The 21,174-nt window shown below is 36.9% G+C and overlaps 1 protein-coding gene across 1 annotated transcript in view; it reads right to left on the reverse strand.

Annotated features, from left to right (window-relative positions):
- Positions 1 to 21,174, reverse strand: part of Cubn (Cubilin) — a 300,325-nt gene that overhangs the window by 50,365 nt on the left and 228,786 nt on the right. The window contains exons 47-53 of the mRNA XM_069832790.1: positions 19,615 to 19,776; positions 15,861 to 16,042; positions 12,504 to 12,669; positions 10,748 to 10,954; positions 6,152 to 6,243; positions 5,879 to 6,061; positions 1,560 to 1,779 (exon numbers count right to left, since the gene is read on the reverse strand). Of these exons, the coding sequence (XP_069688891.1) occupies positions 1,560 to 1,779; positions 5,879 to 6,061; positions 6,152 to 6,243; positions 10,748 to 10,954; positions 12,504 to 12,669; positions 15,861 to 16,042; positions 19,615 to 19,776 (1,212 nt within the window). The remainder of the gene's footprint in view (positions 1 to 1,559; positions 1,780 to 5,878; positions 6,062 to 6,151; positions 6,244 to 10,747; positions 10,955 to 12,503; positions 12,670 to 15,860; positions 16,043 to 19,614; positions 19,777 to 21,174) is intronic.

Consider the following 21,174-nt stretch of genomic DNA (forward strand, 5'->3'; position numbering starts at 1 on the left):
GTAGCTGTAGAACTGAAGTAGGTACTGGTACCATAGAACTAAAAAACTAACAGCACGTGTACCTCAAATACAGATCTACCACTTGAACACACTTACTTTCAGACTGCACTATTATACATAAAGTGTCATTACAGTAGTTGGCACAGAGAAAATTAAACGAAACTTATAATTGAGATTTCTCAATACTTTTACCATAAAAGTTAAAAATATCGTGTTATTTTTTTGGTTTATATTAACTTTGAACACACACACACACAAAAAAAAAGAAAAAAACATTTTAAAACAGTAAAATCTGAAGACAAACATGGAGGACAACAATAAACGAATTGAAGAGCTACAATACTTAAATAGTCAGTTGGAAAAGAAAATTAGAGATTTAAAGATAGCCAAAAGAAGAAGAATCTGATAATTTCCGGTATAAATGAGGACAAAAGAGAGTATGGAGAAGAAACTTACAATGCAGTCCGGAGAGAGTGTTGGGAGCTTTTCGAAGTAGGTGTAGATGGCCACATAGAAGTAGTTTCGAGAGTTGGCAAGCGAAAATTGCGTTCAATTTGAGAGAAATTAAAAAATTTTAGGATGAAATAAACGATTATGAGCAGAGTGAAAAATGCGAGGGGAACAAAATTGCGCTTTGAAAATGATCTTAGTTACGAAGTAAAAGTCCACACCTGTGGAGTAACGGTCAGCGTGTCTGGCTGCGAAACCAGGTGGCCCGGGTTCGAATCCCGGTCGGGGCAAGTTACCTGGTTGAGGTTTTTTCCGGGGTTTTCCCTCAATGCAATACGAGCAAATGCTGGGTAACTTTCGGTGCTGGACCCCGGATTCATTTCACCGGCATTATCACCTTCATATCATTCAGACGCTAAATAACCTAGATGTTGATACAGCGTCGTAAAATAACCCAATAAAATAAAACGAAGTAAAAAGAAGAAAACTATTGCTACCATATCTGAAAACAGCGAGAAGCAAAGGACATTTTGCGATCATGAATAAGGACAAATTCAAAATCAATGATGAAGTTTACGATCTCGAATACTGTGAAAAGAATTGTGACAAACCAGAGTTTTGGACTAAAATCGAGCAAAGTAAGGTGAATCAAGGAAAGCAGCAGAGGTGAAAATAAGCATACGTCAGCGTTGGGAAGGCAGCACACTAGGAAGAAAGAAATGTAGACGACACGAAACTTCAACAACAGTGAAACGAGAAAAGTTGTACAGTACCTACAATTTTAATACTTGAACCGATTACGGAAATGAAACAGTTGTATATACCTACATATAGCCCAACTTTAAATAAAATATAAAATTTGGTGCCACAGCCTATTTGCTATGTTGGTATGGAATGACCCTTACGTTCTCATTAATTAATTCGTTTGTACATTCACCTGAAACTTTAGGTTGAAAATATGTTTTGTCGATATTGTCTTTTTTGGCGTAGCTATATTCTTCTACATAATTGGTCAGCATTTCCAAACTCTGAAACATCCTTCAATTGCTGAAGAAACTCTTAAGATTGTAACTTTAAGTCATGAAGAGACAAGTATGTTGCCAACTCACCTTCAAATACAGGCTCGAGGCGCAGAGTGAAGCCTTGGTCCTCATCCGATGCATCAGAATGAAACTCTATCCACAGAGAATTGGCCTCCGAGAGCATTGGTGCTGGGACAGTAGCGCCACAGTATTTATTCAGTAGCGGGGAATTAGGATACGGACCATTTCGAATGAGCACATAGTCAGCACTGCAGTCACTCTGAAGCTTCAAAGAGGTGAACGTTATCTGTGGAGACCCAGAGTAACTAGTTCATTATTCCAAGTTAGGATACAATCTAAATGTCTTTTTCTGTTTTTCTGCTTCCATTAGTGAAGTGATGTACTCACTATGAGAGCTATAGCCCGATATTAGCACTTTGTTTCTAGAGCTTCAATTAATGTACGAGGGGGATCCAGGAAATAACGACAGTTCGCGCATACCCGCCGCGCAGCTGACTCCCCTTCCTTGTTTGAAGGTCAACTGGCTTCCTTAACATGTGTTCTCATAATGTTGTGAGTACTGGTTGCAACAAGTCGCCATTGTGCATTTTGTGTTACTTCAAAATGAACGACGTGATTGATAATCCCGCCGATTGTGAGGTGAGGAGTGTGATTCGATTTTTGAATGCACGACATTTGAAACCTGCAGAAATTTACCGGCAATTGAAAGAAGTGTATGGTGATACTGTAATTAATGAAAGAAATGTGAGAAAATGGTACGAAATGTTCAACAATGGGCGAACAAATGTCCATGATGAAACTCGACCCGGACGCCCATCACTCATCACAGAAGACCTGAAGACTGAAGTGAACGACAGAATCTTGCAAGACAGGCGCACATCACTCGACGAATTGCATATTGCCTTTCCTGACATTTCTCGTTCTTTGCTTGGTGAAATTGTGTCGCAACATCTTGGCTACCACAAAATCTGTGCATGATGGGTTCCACGGCAACTGAGTGACCAACACAAAACTCAGAGAATGGCCTCAGCATTGACATTCTTGATGCGATATCACACAGATGGAGACGCCTTTCTTGATCAAATTGTGACTGGTGATGAGACCTGGGTGTCTCACAACACCCCAGAGACCAAGCGCCAATCACGTCAGTGGCATCATCCCTCATCACCCAAGAAACCGAGAAAATTCAAACAGACTCTCTCAACACAAAAAGTCATGGCTACTGTCTTTTGGGATCGCAAAGGTGTTCTTTTGCTGGATTTCATGCCAAAAGGCACTACGATCAATGCAAATCGTTATTGTGAGACTTTACGAAAACTACAGAGAGCCATCTAAAACAAGAGGCGAGGAATGCTTTCAAGAGGAGTTGTGCTTCTTCACGACAACGCCCGCCCGCACACTGCTGCTTCAACTCGAGAATTGCTGGATCAATTCGGTTGGGAAATCTTTGATCATCTGCCCTATAGTCCAGACCTTGCTCCTAGCGATTTTCACCTTTTCACAAAGCTGAAATACTTTCTGGTGGTACGCGTTTTGGAAGTGATGAAGAGTTGAAGAAGACAGTGAACACCTGGCTTAATGAACTGGTGGCAGAGGAGTATAACACGGGAATTCTAAAGCTAGTGAACAGATACGACAAATGTTTAAATGTAGGTGGTGATTATGTAGAGAAGTAAAGGAAGCTTCAGTTATGTAACAGACTTTGTTTTTTCAAATAAATATATTTTTTTAATTATTACAACAGAACGGTCGTTATTTCCTGGATCCCCCTCGTAGAAAGAGAAGACAGAAAAAGAGCGAAGAAAGGGAAAGCAAGTCCATGAGAAGGAGAAGAGAAGAGGACAGAGAAAAATAGGGAGGGAAGGGGAGAAACAAGAAGTGAGCAGGAGAGGAGAAAGAAATGAAAGAAAGAGAAGAAGAGAAGAAGTAGACGAAGATAAGGAAGAAAAGAAATAAAACGAGAATATTAGAGAGAGCAAGTGAGGGTGTGAAGCAAGGAAGAGGAAGAAGATATGATATATAAGAAGTGGAATCAGTGGTGTAGCGTCAGGGGAGATTTTGAGACTGAGTCTACCAAAAAGAGTCTACCGACCAAAAAATAAAAAATAAAATATAAATAAATAAACTACGATAGTGTCCAACTTATGTGCCATGTGATTAGGCAGTCTTGAAATTATTTGATGCGGCAGTACAGTCGAGTAAAGACTGGAACCTTCCCAGTCTCATACAAGGGTGAGTTATATAGCTTTTCCCATTGAATTTTAACCTGCCCACTGAAGGAAGACAGGGTTTATTTATTTTCCATAAATGGCATAAAATGCAGCGTCTGAGACTGAATGCTGTTTTTTAAAGTTTAGTCTTTAACTGCCTGCTCTCTTGAAGTGACAATGAGGGTGGGAAACGGTCGGCTGAATACGCCAATATCCCTCACTCACTGACCAAGTTTCAACTGTTAAATAAATATTCCGATTTTAATTGTTTTGGAAGTATGGACGATTCTATTGATTTGGTTGATATTGATTAAAAACGCAGTTTTCGACACTGTCTTACGAAAGAAAGTGCGAATTAAAAAGTAGAAGACCAACCTCTAAACTTGACATTATCTTGCATTAGAAGAGACAAAAGCGAATGTTTCAAACATCGTGATATGACAAATGTAATTGGTTAACCGGCAGTCATACTCAACATAAATTGTATTGGTTTGTATGTCTATTGTTTGGGGGCGAAAAAGAGCGGAGTGAAGAAGTGTAAAGAAAGTAAAGGAAAGCATGAAAATATGAAGCGTCTGAAAGACATACTCATAATAGGAAATCGTTTCAACTACTGGGTAGGGTCACACGAACTGAACATGTTTTATCTGAAGCTGCACGTTTGACTGCCATTAAACACAATGAAAAAGTGTCTGCTAATCGCAAAATATTAGATTGTCTTGTTCAAGCTGTAACTTTCTTGGGAAAACAAGAACTAGCTTTCAGGGAAAACAGAGAAGTGTTAGAATCAAAGAATAAGGGTAATTTTTTAGAATTGTTAGACTATACTGCACAAGAAGAACAATTTATGAAGAACCACTTTTCTTCTTCTTCTTGTTTCAAAGGCATTTCGCCAGATATCCAGAACGAACTTATTAAGATTATCACATCAGTTCTAAATGAACAGATTCAGAGATAAATTAAAGAAGCTTACATGAGATATCCAATGTTTCGTCCACTTGTACAGATACAATTTTGTTCGCGTGATGCTTAATAACTTAGTATACAGTAAGTACTGAAATTTTAACTGACTAGTGACATCATCATCATCATCATCATCATCATCATCATCATCATCATCATCAAGTATCTTAGATTTTAAAATAGAATATTAATAGGATTGGGTATATCATGATTTAAAAAAATTATTAATTTGCTTGAAATGAATAGAATGTGGTAGGTACTCACTTATATTGTATATATTGCTTCTAGTTTGTACCGTAAATCAAACAAAAAATTGAGTGTCGACAACTTTTTAAGGGGTTAGGTAGAGCTTACAGCAGTAACATTTTTGGAGATACTCAACATATTTTTCCTCCATTAGTGTATCTTATACAATAATTGAAATTGGTATATGTGAAACACTATCCTTCTGCTATATGAAAAACGTATTTTTACGATTTAAAACAAATTATTTATTTATTTTTTTCAAAATTCAAAATGGTGGCAGTTCACTGTGCAGTGATGAAGCGTTTCCCTCATAATTCATAAATGTGTTAACTTTTTCATGTTCTCTCTCTTTTATTACATTGCTGAAACTCATGTTTACAATATCATGGTCTTTCAACTACATTCCTGAATAAATAATATTTCTTTTATTTTGTGTTACAAGAAAATGCTGATATTTGACCACTTTTGTAAATGAATTTATTTTTTTATCAGACAGTCTATCAAAGGTAGACATGTGATTTTGCATCATATTGTAGATATGACACGCATAAATACACACAAAAAATTTGATCACAAAATGTTGGATCGTTTTTGAGTTATGAGGGAAATGCTTCATCACTGCACAATGAACTGCCAACATTTTGAATTTTGAAAAAAATATATATAAATATTTTTTTTAAATCGTAAAAATAGTTGTTTCATATAGCAGAAGCACAGTGTTTTACACATACTAATTTTCATTATTGTACAAGATACAGTAATGTAGGAAAAAAAATGTTGAATATTTCCAAAATTTTACTGCTGTAAGTTGTACCTAACCCCTTAAAATAGTCTACCCAGACCTTATTGCCACGCTACGCCACTGAATGGAATATAACAAGAAAAATAAAACATGAGAAAGTTATTATCAGATTTAATTTTAGTCATTTTGGTTTCACTGCTGTAGATGAGGTCATGTCTACTAACATTTATAACAGATCCACTGGGATACGAGGCCGTCCATGCACAATACGTGCTGGGTGGGTATTTTCCATTGGCTGCCACAGGGCTGGACACCACGTCCTGAGGTCCAGATAGAATGCCCCCACAGTTGAAAACTTTGTACTGCAGTACAAACTCAACAGCACGATTGTACTTGCCTTGTGACGCCTGCAAGAACGCAATACAAGACCATTTTATTGCGTGCTGTTAGTCTGCCACAATCAGCATAATCATATGTGTTGCTGTATTGACACTCACCAATACCACCACGTCCATGTAGGGGCTCAAAACAGTCTCAGGAGTTGTGTAGTTTCCACAGAAGTCTCCCAGATAAGTGTTCTTGTTGCTCTCTGTTAAGATTATTATTATTATTATTACCACTACTACTACTACTACTACTACTACTACTACTAATAACTACAGACGAGAATTCCATTCAAATGCAAGTTTTTATAGGAGCATAGGACATAGCTCAAACTTAGTACTTATCCATTTCATTACTTTCCGGTTCCAAATATGTGTATATTTGCATGTTTTGGCCTTTTTGGGGATAAAAACATGCATAATGTATATTTAAGCAATTTTTAACTTAATCATGCATATAATATACATTATTTTTATATGTCACCAAACATCGTAAGATGAAGATTACATTATTTTCAGTTTAAATGCATGTTTTAATGGTTTTGACACATTAGTTTCTCGATTTTTATGCCCCTTATTTTAGACTCATAAATCAGAATTGAAGAAGGAAAAGAAAAAAAAACTAAATAACAGAAAAAGGTTGATTCAAGTTTGCACCCATAACTTCTTGCGATGTAGAGAGATCATTCTCTGCCGCTGACCTGGTATAGCACGGGCCTTCTATGCCCAAGGTTAAGGGTTCGATTCCGAGCCAGGTCGATGGCATTTAAGTGTGCTTAAATGCGACAGGCTCATGTCAGTAGATTTACTGGCATGTAAAAGAACTCCTGTGGGACAAAATTCCGGCACATCCGGCGATGCTGATATAACCTCTGCAGTTGCGAGCATCGTTAAATAAAACATAACATTTAACATTTATTCTCTGCCTACAAAAACATATTGACTGACAGGAGCAGGAACCTCACAGAAACCAATTTAGAAATTATGTTGTTGTTGTTGTTATCTAATGCCGGGCTTTGGCAATGAAGCCATTAGCATTCTTGCTCTCCAATATTTCTCTGTGGTGGATCCATCAGGTAGAACTTCACAGGTTTGTAGATGATCTTCAGTCATTTCTTCTTCTTTGTTGCATAGAGGGCAATATTGAAATTAGAAATTATTGTTAGTTGTTAACTGTGCAAAAAAGTGAAGTGCACTTGATCGTGCATGTTCCATAGTTTGATAGAGCATGAATGCATGCATATTTTGAGATTTTATAGTCCATGAAATTCTCATCTCTACTAATAATAATAATACTCTGTCACTGCCGCTGTTGCCACCACCACCGTTATTGGAACAGATTCAGAAATTAATATTAGAGGAGAAAAATTCGCTCCGGCACCGGGTCCTTGGTTCTACATACTAAGCACTCTCACCATTGAGCTACGCTAAAGTCCAATTCACAGCACTGGATCGAACTCCCCTCCTACAGTGTTTTTTTCCCTTTGTGACCTGACTCCAAGTTGGGCATGTATGTTGACATTTTATATTAAGTCAACTGCCATTATATAAGCAGTGTACTCAGTTGAGTGACTTGGTGGCCGGGATTCCACAGTAATATGCACAGTAATCTGTACACAAAATATACACTGTTACTACAACAATCTATGTAAAGATTATTATTTTTTGGTCCTACAGAATATATCTGTTATGGTAACAATTAAGGAGGAGAAAAATTCTGTAGGACCAAAAATAATAATCTTCACGTAGATTCAGAAATTGCCAAACATTCACTTGTATCATTTTAGCGCGAAGCAGGTGACACATAAGATTTGAACCACACGAGAACTATGTTTTGTGTACCGGTATGTAAAGTGTTTGATTTCTTGAAATATGGTAATTAATTATCTTCATTACACACAACATGTGCAACTTGCTCATCTTTGTAGCAATTTTTTAGTCTGGGACGTTGCAGAGTGAAGGATGATTGTTGAGTCTTGGTGGAATTATAAGTGAAAGCAAACAGGAGAACTCCAAGAAAACCCCTCAGCACTTGCTTTATCCACCACAGATTCCACCTTAACACAGAAGGGAAATTAAATTTAGTTTGCCAATGTGAAAGACAGAGCATCTAACCACTCAGCCACATGCGAGTTGATATTACAGAAAGTTAGTGGACAGAAGAATAGAGACGAAGAGTGAGGATCAGGAGGAGAGTAAGACCACAGTCTAGTATATACAGTCACGAAGCTCAATACATAGCAAATATGCATCCATACGTAGATAGTTTCTAACCACTAGGATCGCTAATATCGCCTCATTACAGACAATGCGAAATAGTACTGGCACAGTCTATTGTTCCTAGCACCCTCACAACTCAAGCTTCGTGACTGTATATACTAGACTGTGGTAAGACTAGGCGGGAAATAATTTCTCTCTCTCTCACCCTCTGGTTAGCGTGAGTTGTTGAGTACAAGAATGACGTAACTAAATGTTAGGCAAATAAAATCGAACTCAGTGATCTAAATTACTGAGGTACCGGTACCGTACCTATGTAACTTTATTTTCGATCCGGGCGTCATTTCAGTTCTTGCTTGGGAGAGTGGCAAGATTTTTTTGGGAAGACCTTATAGGGTATATAGGTCTACTCCCTCCGCATTTCCTCTGGAATGAACTATTTTCCATACCACAAATTGGGGCAAACTTGATCATAAAAAAAAGATTTAAACTATAATATCAGATGCACTGAACACATTTTTAAAGTTCATTACCTTTTCTCCATTTCTGAAATACTTTTATTATTTTAAGTCCCAAATGGAGCTGATATCTGGTGTATTATTATTCTATTTTGTTTAATGATCATTTATCCCATTTTATAGTACATTTCCAGTTTCCACACATAGGCCTAGTTTTAACTTCTTATCCTACTTGCACTCTACGTAATTTACATGCACTTGCTGTTAATATGACGCAGGTGCGAACAAATGAACACTCACAATTGTGCTGAGAACTGACGACAACCAGTAATATAGCAAAGGTTTGCTCTTTCCCTCCATAAATGATGCCTTTGTTTTCGACCTAGTTTTGATTTTCTTAGATGAGCTTTATGGTTTAGTTAAATTTTTGGCAATGTCTGTGCAATGTGCTTGGTAATTTGTAGTAAGTTTTCTTTCGTTTGTCTTGAAGGATGATGTCGGGGTTTACAGCCATGACTACTCTACAGTATAATAAAATTCATTATGGTTCGTCTCAGTATATTTTGATTTTGTCAAATATCGTTATCAGTGGCTTGTATTTAAAATATTGTGACGGCAGGCCGAATACTCTCGGCGTTCCTGGCCGCTTCGGGGAACTTCGTGCGCATCCGGCAGAAAAGAGGGGGGCGCGAGGAGGCGGCGCGGCACGTGATGAAGGGAGAGGGGAAGAAAATCGACTGCGACGGACGTAAAGGAAGGCTGGCCAGCAGGGGGAGCTGGAAGTTTTGACAAGTTACGCGAGCCGGTTGTTATAGCGAAACATCTGGAAATCGAAATGACGAGAACGTGTAATTTAGTAATAAATACAGGACGTGAGGCATTGGCGTATACTGGTTAAAGGGTTTGGGCTACCGCTGACCCTATTATTACACAAAATATATCTAACAATTACTTTAATTTTAATTACTATGGTAAAACTAATAATACAAAGTTATTACACTATGTTATATTATAAACTTTTTCTTTTGTAATTTCCTTGGGCTACCGCCGGTAGCCCCGGTAGCCCGCAAAATACGCCCCTGACGCGAGGAGAAGCGAGTTCAGTTTTTGGTCAGCAAGCCAGTCAGTCTTGTGTAGCAGTGAAGCCAGCTTCGAGACTGGAGTTCGACTTGAATGTGTGTCCACAACTGTGCGAGCGTCCAGACGAGTGCGGCGTATCCAGAGTCTGTGGTTCGACGTGGAGTGGACCGCAATTGGGGGACCTGAGTTCGAAGTTCAGTGGACTGTCTCTGAAAGTCTTGGGTTCGAGATACTGTGAACTTGAGTGAATGAGCTAGAATAATTAGCCAAGGCAAACGAACTGAGAACTGGGAACTGACAGTTTTGTTTTGTAAATAGTACTTTGTGAACATTAGTTGAAATTAGCAGTACATTGTTGTTTTCAATAATCCAAGTGTACTGTCATTGTCGTCTGTGGAGTGCAATAACGAATACTGTGTTGCTGTGTGGAGTGCAAATCCCATTGTTGACGGGAGTGTTTAAATTAAATAATAGAAAGTGATTATTGTTGTGACAAATAAAGTTACATTATTGTTTGAATTAAAAGTTACAATATTGTGTGCTTTCTGCTATAAGTGAGTTTTTTTTCTAGGCTAACTTTCGTTGAATGTACTGACGTCTTGCATCATGTAATCACTGTTATATTATAAAACACTGCATCTACTGGTGATGTTCTACTGTTTTTGCTATTTGCGTATTTCGCGATGCCAGAAATAAATTAAGAATCTTTTAATTCATCAATTATTCAATCCTGCAGCCTGTACCTGCAATATTTTTAACACCAAATAATTTTACACTTTTTTAACTGACCTTGTGTTTTATCGCCAAAGTAAGCTAGTTTAATTTGTTTCTCCCTAAAAAATAGTAGTTCAGAATAGGAAAACAGCAGCGGCAAACTATTTAAAGTTTTACATTATCAGTAAGAAAATTAATTTATAATAATAGAGATACAAGCTAAGTATTTGTAACTACTTACTTGTAGTGATGGCTGCCATGTTTGCTTGATAATAACAAATCTGTCGTTTCTGATTGCCGAATGTGCCATTCAACATTGTGAAGGCAATAGTTCTGTTACTGTCCGCCTGCACATTTCTCTCCCACTCACAGTGGAAGTAAGTCAGATTCAGGGATTTGGAAGGTGGACGGATGTAGCCACTGTCTCCATTCAAATCGCCAAGACATACTGCAAAGGTGACAAAGACACTTCACCAATAATTCTCGATAAGTCACTAGTGCAACATTAGACGCAACAACATAAGAACATCAGTAAATTATTTAATTAAGCTAAATATTTTAGAAAATAAATTTCAATAAATTCCCGAACTTTTTTTGAAATAAGAAATGTACCATCAGAAAGTAATTTACAAGGAACAGTTTTCAAGCTTAATAGAAAAGACTTTGCAATGAAAGTAAAATATTTATATTTTAAGGATATAGAATCCTTAAGGCCAGATTAACATAACGCAATAAATAATAAATGATATAAACAGCTTTAATTATTTTGGTTGCAATATTGCACACCAATACAAACTCACGACAAATGTAAATACGCAGCTTTTAATCACCAACTGAACAACAAGAGCCATACAGAATAAATTAAAACAAGCATTTTTAACTTTTGTAAAACAATTTTTCTTTTTATATTTCTTGACAACTTCGAAACATCATCGAAAAGACAAGTAGAGAGGCCAACGAGACATAGATTTCGAGACTGCAACAGACTACAGCAGTGGCGTCTGAATGAAATGAAAGTGATAATGCCAGCACAATGAATCCAGGGTCCAGCGGCGAAAGTTACCCAGCATTTGTTCTTAATGGGTTGAGGGAAAACCTCGGAAAAAACCTCAACCAGGTAGGTAACTTGTCCCAACCAGGATTTGAACCCGTGCAAGCTCGAGCACCATGTTGTCAAATGAATTTTCATAATCAGTCATTTTTATGTTGCTGTATCAACTATGTTGTATGGTGATTTAACGTCGATGGAATTAATATATCAACATAGTATTTTGGTGAGCTCGGGTTAAGGTGTCGTCATGGGATTACCCGACATTCGCCCTGAAGGTGTGGAAAAACTCAACCAGGTAATACATTTACGAGTGATTCGAACCCTTGCCCAAGCACAACCTCAGAGCATGAGTCCAACCTGATAGGCCAATGGAATGTTAGGTAATTCGTATTTCACCAGTAATTATACCATAGAAATGAAATGGATGTATCTTATAAAACTATGAGTGCCACGTGTACAAATAAGAAAATTGTCTGAAAAGTTATCATTGCAGTGAACTGTAGTGTTCCTGCTGAAAAATCGTACGATTTTAGATCAGATTCAAAGGTCTGCTAACTTCAATTCGCAATTTCCATACCCAGAAGAGACAACATTCTTGCAATGTATCATTGCTACAATCAGTAGCACCACGCAAATGGTAAAGAGTATATTCTTTACTGCTGGAAATTAAAACTTAGTATGGCACAGTCTAGTATATACAGTCACGAAGCTTGAGTTGTTGAGGGTACTAGGAACAATAGACTGTGCCTGTACTATTTCGCATTGTCTGTGACGAGGCGATAGTAGTGATCCTAGTGGTTAGCAACTATCTGTGGATGCATATTCCCTATGTATTGAGCTTCGTGACTGTATATACTAGACTGTGGTTATGGTTTACTTATAGAATTTTGTTGGGTTAACACATTGGATTTTGCGTAGGAATTTTTAACATGAATATGATACTCACATGAGGGTTCATCTGACGTATAGCGGGCTTTGAAGCCCCGATGTCCTGCATTATGATATGATACAAACATTACTCGCATCGTGTTGCCTGTTGATCTCACTATTTCAGGCGTATTTGTTGCATAGAGCCATTTTGCTGGCACTGAATTCCGTATGCCATCCAAGAACTGTAACAGATATACCTGCATGAGGGTTCAATATCATTTTACACTTCTTTACTTGATTCTTCACTGAAATATACATGCAAACCAAAGTTCAAGACCACATTTTTACGTAAATGTGAATTACTTAAACCCTGGTCTTGAAGAATTTCTGTTCCAAGGTTTCCTAAGTTCTCAGAACCGCAGCCAAAAATGTTGAGGTAGGAAACCAAATGGGCGACACCCAAGCACACACATAATGTGGAAATAAAAGTACTGGACAGCAGAATTTAATATGGGAAATCAATTATTCTCAAATACTCTCTTCCCTGTTAATTTTTCGGAGAAATGTTATTAGGAAAGTAAAATCCAGAAGCAAATAAAGTTACACTTTGGAATTTCTATTACATTAATTCCTCTGAACCTATTAAGAAAATCAAATAGGCCTAGTTCTTAGTGAATTTCGATCTATTTTTAGTTCCTTATCATTTTTGCTTATAACATTTTCCTTTGAAACATATAAGAAAGAAAAGTATTTACATATAATTGATTTCTTGCGTTAAATGCCTATGTCCAGTACTTCGATTTCCACTATATTTGCAAAATGAAAAAGAAGTGAAAAATTAAATAATAGGGATTTGACATTCTATTATGTACAGTAGTGGCAAAAAAACCGGACCGACCCTTGTAGCTGATTTCAGAGTCTTGTTCGCTCCAGAGCACAATAGACTGGTTCGAATCCTGTCTGGGAAGGAAACTTTTTTTTTGTTCCTTATTCAAATTTATTCCCAATACTTTTCGATTGCAGTGATCTTTTACTACTTAATTAACTTATTATTCCCAGAACATGAATTTTAGCAATCGAAACAAAAAAGTTTTCTTCCCAGGCAGGATTAGAACCACGAAAGTCTTAGTTAACAGTCTATCGTGCTCTGGAGTGAACAAGGCTCTGAAATCAGCTACAAGGGTCGGTCCGTTTTTTTGCCACTACTGTACACTAGATTAGCAACAGATTGCAGAAACTCTCATGATAGCTCTACTGACTAATTAAAAAATAAACTATAAACAATTAAAACGAGATGAAATTAACTATAACACAATATAAAGAAGAAAATTCAAGGGTGCTGCCTCAGAAAAACTATTTGTAATTTAAATAAAAGAAAGTCGATGTTGACCTCCTCCTCTTCCTCCTACTCCTATTGCTTTTTTAAGATGTATTCAAGAAGCACATAATTCTGAGTAACACAGGTTCGAATTTAACAACAACAACAACAACAATAACAACAACAATAATAACAACAACAACAACAACAATAATAATAATAATAATAATAATAATAATAATAATAATAATAATGATAATAATAGAGTCACAGGCTCACAGCTGGAAATCGAAAACGAAACATTTTCTTGGCAGGCTAATAAGCTACCATTTAGGTATCAGGGTTTATGGAATGCAGAATATAACATTGAAAGTGGTTGGCATATATTAATATTATATATAATACCGGTATCTATTTTTGAATCGAGATGCATTTAGACATATCCATTATGGGGCGCAACAAGCAAAATTACGGAAATTTTTAAGCTAGAGAAGAAAATTATAAAAATTATGAAACAAGCACCTATAAGGTCGCAAAGTAAAGAAATTTTTAGGGAACTCAAAATTCTGCCAATACCTTGTATATACATTCTAGAAACAGCGTCTTTCATTCATAAAAACAAAGCAAAATTCAAATTGAATTCAGACTACCACATGTATCAAACAAGAACATCAAGTCATATCCATCTGTCCACTCATAGAATAACCACAAGTCTTAAAAGTATTTTACATAGAGGCATAAATATGTATAATAAAATTCCAAGCCCCATAATAAGTAGTAAACAAAAGAAGTTTAAAAGCATGGTCAACAGGTTGCTGCTACATCATATGCCATATACTGTAGAGGAATTTATGTCTTTAGACCTTGCATGAAAGTGCCTACTAATGTGTAATTGTGAAGGCATATAGGTCGTTATTGCTGTTAACATTATTATTATTATTATTATTATTATTATTATTATTATTATTGTTGTTGTTGTTATTATTATTATTATTATTATTATTATTATTATTATTATTTTTATACTATCTTAGATATAGTTCTTCTTAAATCATGTCAGCAGATGTCCCGCAGTAACAAAGCTACAAATTCATAAATATGTCCATAGTATAATCAGAAACTAGATTAAGACTTAGAAATAAGATTGACGAAGCCATGATTTGTAAAGATCTTTATGGTGAATAAACTACTACTACTACTACTACTACTACTACTGTTACTATTATAATGTAGTTTCTCAACATACCAAATCTTAAAAAATTCATATTGATAAAGATCCTAAATCTTGATTACGATGCATGTTCTTGTATATCACATCAGAATTAGGCCTACCTGTAATTTTATTATTGTGCTTATTATATATATGCATGTTAAATTTATGTCGACAACTACACCTTTTGGTATTCAGCTCAATAAACAGTGGAGTGGAACAGAACAGGATGCCACCCATGATGCAATGTGCAAGGCCTCCCTTCTCTAACGAGATTTGCAAAAACCAGAATTTAATTTTATTCATCCATTTAAGATTCACTTTACGTGAGACAGAGTGTAGGTGGGCATGTGTCTTTCCAAATTTATTAATATCACAGCTTTCCTTCCCCCATAATAAAAAAAAAAACAAAAGCATAATTTTTCAATAACTGTATGATAATAGCGAACTTATTTCAGTGTTAAAGACTATGCCCCTAGGTCTCAGAGCGCTCATATAGTTCTTGTAAACTTGTACATAAAATATGTATTTTTTATTCTAATGTACTGTTTAAAAAGCTATTTTAATGTTACATTTATTTTTAATAAACAACATAAATTGATTAAAATAACAGTTAATGTATGTAATGAGGTCACACAAATTCATACCGCAACTTCAAATTACTCGTATTTTCCGAAACTTTACATTCCCTTTTCTTTTTAAAATTTAGTTTTCGGTGAATCTAATTACTTCTCAGAAGTTCAGAAAGTACAATATAAAAGTTTAAAATTGAAAATTAAGTTAGAGCTATCTAAATATGTGTATGTGTGCGATCTTAAACTTCTAGTTGATACTGTAGACGATCCGTAATAAAATGAGAACTGCATATGATATTTTAAATCCAGTTTCATAAAACGTGAACTCACAAGAATTCGATGTCTAATTGCTTCCATTGATGTCTCCAAATCGAAGTCCAACATTTCAATCTTTATTCTACGCCCTTCGGGTACAATAATATCCCATTTACAATAGCGCCGGTAACCTTGTGTTGAAGGGTAACCAGGGCTCTGGAACACTCCACTCGGACCCTCTAAACGTCCTCCACAGGCTGAGAACAGAAAAACAAAGAAAAATTGTTAGATACATTACAGTACTCAATTAGGCCTACTAGCTATACTTTATTAACTTACCTATCTGTTAGCTCCGCATTTCTTTACACCATTTATTTCACAGTCATGAATCAACATCGCAAACCATCTGGCACAGAAAATTCGAATATAAGCATTTTTATAGTCATATAAAACAAAACATATTACTGTAAGTTTAAGTACCGGTATACTATTTTTCACATTAGGTGACTTCAACAAACAAAATTTGATAATACAATCTCAAGGGAAAAAATGGAACTCTCTGCATCATAATCCACAGTTAATTCCCGATTTACCACGAAAATCGTCTGTAGCTGCATTTAGATTGGCAACAGGCCATGACTGTTTGGCCAAACGCCTGCATAGAATTGGAATATATCAGTACCCTAACTGCCCATTGTGCAACTCAAACCAAGAAATGAATTCGGAACACCTCAAAATCTGTGCTTCAGTGGCTGACCATGATAATATCTTTGAAAAATATTGGAGTGCAAGAGGTCAAATGACTTTATTGTCAAACGCCTGGCATTAGAAAACAACAAAAACAACAACAACAACAACATTAGGTTAGTTATCTTAAGTTATGGTAGTGCTTAGCATTTTATGAAGAAACAAGACAATTAATTTTAATCCATTTATATTGTGCCTCTTATTCTACAACAAGGAAGTGCAAACCCTGAAGCAGTTTTCTGTGCATTACGTAGGTGTTTGTAAGAGAGCAGAGGAACGTAGATGGGTAGTCTATGAAGAGAAGGAGGGAAAGGAAATCTTGCTTCTTATATGCCCAGTGCAGATCACAGACTGTCACACAATAGATGGAAACAATTTTATTAATATATAAAATCAGTTGTTTCTTTGGAATGGAACGTACTGGAACGACGTTCCAGAAAGTAAAAATGTAATTATTTTTTATTATTAACGGTATATATATTAGAGTCTATAAAATAATATTATTATATATTCTGCAGCTGAGTAAGAAATGGACGAGTCCGTCCGGAAGAACAAATTGGGACCGTTCTTAAAAATATAATTTCAAATATCATAGTAAAGTAGGAAACTTACCAGAAACTTACGAGTTCCTTATAAATATTTTTATGAAACTAAACCAATGATAAAATCCTGAAGTCCCCTAGAATATCCCTCCTTTGGCCCGGCATAGTCGGTGGTATATCAGTTGCAACACTAATTAGGTTTTTCCACTCTAGCTGCTTGGCTTCTACTGAATTGCATTCATGTTGGAAGATTTTTTCCCTCGTAGCACAATCTTAGGTATCAAAATATCAAGCACAAACTCATGAACTGACAAGTCTTCGTCTATTCTACGAATTTAGAGTTTAGTTGTGCTTTATCAATTAAGTCTGTGCTTTCACCTACAAGGGAAAAGCACGAAAACTCTCTGCATTTCAACAGCATTTGCTGATCAATGTTAGGAGCAGTAATGCAGTATCTATTCTGCGGGTCATAGTGCGCTGTGATTGCTTCAGGCGTTCAAAATCATATAGGTAGGCACGACAAATTTTTTGAGCGACCTTCGTAATGCACATTTCGATAAATGGTTTCATAGCCTGAGCTAATTCCCGTGATACAAGATAATTTGCAAGGAGAATGTTGTTGCTCTCTTTTGTTGCTACCGTACATTTTCCTTTTCCTCTAATTTACTTTTTATTCCCTGTCCTTTTCAGACCTAAAACTAACAAAGAATATGCGTAAGCATTTAAGATAATAAAATTAGTTTAATGTATGGATCTATTTTGTTTCGAATTTTAATTCCTAGTGCTTTCAACAAAAACAACAGAAAGAAAATAATGCGATAGTTACATATTTCTGAACTGTAATTTTACGGTGATCCTTGTCAGCTCCTTTATAATGTATATGAAGCTTTGTTATAGAATCCGTAAGTAATTTATTGCATAGAAGGAATATGACATTTCCCCACTCAATAGGCAAAAATATTCGTTTTCCCACTCTCGAAGAAATTTGCGCTTGTACGTCACTTTTGAATGTAAAGTTTCTCCTGTGTGCTGTACCATTGCACGTTGTAGTGTTCCACGTTTTAAGTTATAGGCCTAGGTATTGGTTGAAGAGTGGCCTATGGTGTCTCCCTTCTCATTAGATATACCGGTACTCATACTCATTCACGGAATTTGAAACTGCTCCATGAAGCACTAAATGTCAGCCCCTACTCTGCAATGATTCCGTACAAGATTCAAGACCTGCCGACATAAAGAAAAGGTGTGCTCAAATTTCATAGAATCAAGAAAATCAAACTGCGGTTCTTTTTGTGAGAAAAACCTGAATATCATAGGTACAAAAAACATGACCCACAATATGAATAATTTCAAGGGAAAAATTGTTCCGGGGCCGGGTATCGATCCCGGGACCTCTGGTTGAACGTACCAGCGCTCTGCCAACTGAGCTACCCAGGAACTCTACCCGACACCGTCTCAACCTTTCCCTTTATATCCACACAACTCACGTGGGCTGACGAAGCGCCAGACACCCAGACACCCCGGGTAGCTCAGTTGGCAGAGCGCTGGTACGTTCAACAGAGGTCCCGGGATCGATACCCGGCCCCGGAACAATTTTTCCCTTGAAATTATTCAAATGTGCTTTACAGGGAACCTTACCTGAAAGACTAGATTTGCATGACCCACAATATGTTCTTTAAGAATATATCTCATACCTGCCGGAGGCCTGTCCCTGGTTCCATCGGCAAGATATCAGTGTAATGGGATGAAATATTATCAGACTATTTTATTTCTTGTCCATTATCTTGACTTGGTTTTTCGAGGACTGGACCTGGGAGGATTTCTTACATTTAGGCACGCTTTGGCCCAATGTGAACCCTGCGCTGATTATCCAAGTTCGACATTGGCCTGGGTGGCATTCGTGAATCCAATGCTGACAGATGGACCAACCTGCCTCAGCCCCTGATAGAGCCATGTCCCACCCGCAGTCGAGTAGCCTGATCTGCCCTAGAGGCCCAGAGCCCCAAACTCTTCCTGTATCAGTATCGGAAACCCCTACTATTTCAAAGACTTCACCCCAGCCTGTTTATACTATTTCGGATGAGAGAAAAAAAAATGGTTTATTTAACAATGCTCGCAACTGCAGAGGTTATATCAACGTCGCCGGTGTACTGGAATTTTTGTCCTGCAGGAGTTCTTTTACATGCCAGTAAATCTACTGACATGAGGCTGTCGCATTCAAACACACTTAAATGCCATCGACCTGGGCCGGGATCGAACCCGCAACCTCGAGCATAGAAGGCCAGCGCTATACCAACAATGCTACCATGGCCGACCGGATGATAGATAATATGAGGGAGAGGTGGAGAGAGTTGGTACAATGAGGGAAAGTGGAGTATCCCGAGAAAAAATCCTTTGCAACGTTGCTTTGCTCATAGCAAATTCCATCACAACCTAGTCAGGGATCAATCCCAAGCCGCCTAGATGGAAGACCAGTACGCTAGCACCTGAGCCACAAAAGTGGCTTGTCCATTATCATTACATAATATCACAATGATTCTCACCCTCTTGACTTGTGTTATAGCGCAGAGAAAAGCCACTGAAATCTCCTCTAGATGTAGAGCGGTCATCAGAATGGAACTTCACAGTCACTTCATTGGATGTGCTGTTGAACGGAGGAGGTAGACGAATCTGCCTCCTGCAGTATCTGGCAAGCTCGCTCACAGCTGTAAAATGAAGAGAGTCAAAGTTAAACTTATTATGACAAACTATGAAACAAATTACCAGATCAATCCATGTCAAATTTGCTTTATTTCCGCTTTTGACATGAAGCTTTAAAAGTTAAAGAATTTTCTGATATCGAAATTTCCAATAGAGATATACTACACACAATCGTATTATAACAAAAAGTAGGGGTTCTATTTCAGACAAAAAATAAAGATGACGTCATTGAGTGCTTTACAAGATTAGTTAATTGAAATACGAAATCCCGCTCTCGATATTACGCCGTGTGATTCGTGTCTGTGGAAAATTTAAAGAAATATTTGCATATGTAATACAGTTCATATAGGCTACTTTATAAAAAACTAAAAAGACAATGAAGAAATTTCTCTCATAAGCTCGCAAGAACTTCGTGTAAATTAGAACATCTTAAGGATGTGCCTCCTATTCCTAAATTCAGGCAGAGAACATATTTTGCAGCAACTGCTATGAAATGGGCGAGTACCGGTAGGCCTACTATTGTTGCATTATAAAAATCCAAGTTCTCTACATCACTTTCTGCGGGTACGGCGTTGCCTTTACGTGGCTTTCATGCAAACCGTTACGTAGCTTAAAAATGAATTTGTATAAATAAAGGAGAGGATTTGATTATGTTCTAAGGGTGAGTCGTTACACATGGAAAGAGCAACTTCTCGCTCTCCTTGGCTGGGGCTCGAAATTTTATCAATATGAGGAGTAAACTATCAACTGACTTGTTGCAAATAATACTGCGAGCTGTGCTTAATATTATTGTCTATATTTGTGAAACGTTGTTCCTCAAAAACCAAAGGATTAAAGAAACTCTTCAAATAGGAACTGAAAAGTCTGCTGCAAACATATTCTTGACGTGGTAAGCCGAGCTCGCGATAAGAACAGACTTGGAACGACGCTACTGGCTCCCACAGTACCAGAGAACGTGGCCCAATGGAAAAGACTCTTACATAACAATTAATACATACCTATGTATGTTCACGTGTATCGTAAGGAACGTAAACAAAAAGACGGAACTCGAATTATATTTGCTCTTTATTATTGAAAGATGATTTGAGTGTTTTAAACATTTTTTTATCCAAAAATGTATATTTCACGGAACCCAAAGGGCACATGCATATTTGCATTGTGTGTTCATTACTTACTATACCTGCTCTAAAAACTTTCCCTTATCAGATACTTTGAAAAACACGTCTGACATAAGCATTTCATCATTAACTTGTTCTTCGAAATAATTTCACATTAACAAATATTGATTAAATAGGCCTACAAGTACAATTAAATATAGGAAGACAAAGAAAGCATTTGGATGACGAGAAATCTGTATGAAGTTTGGATAATGAGAGTGATTATGATTTTTAAAAATGTTATTT

Source organism: Periplaneta americana, chromosome 1 (assembly GCF_040183065.1).
Source record: "Periplaneta americana isolate PAMFEO1 chromosome 1, P.americana_PAMFEO1_priV1, whole genome shotgun sequence".
In the NCBI taxonomy this organism is placed as follows: domain Eukaryota; kingdom Metazoa; phylum Arthropoda; class Insecta; order Blattodea; family Blattidae; genus Periplaneta; species Periplaneta americana.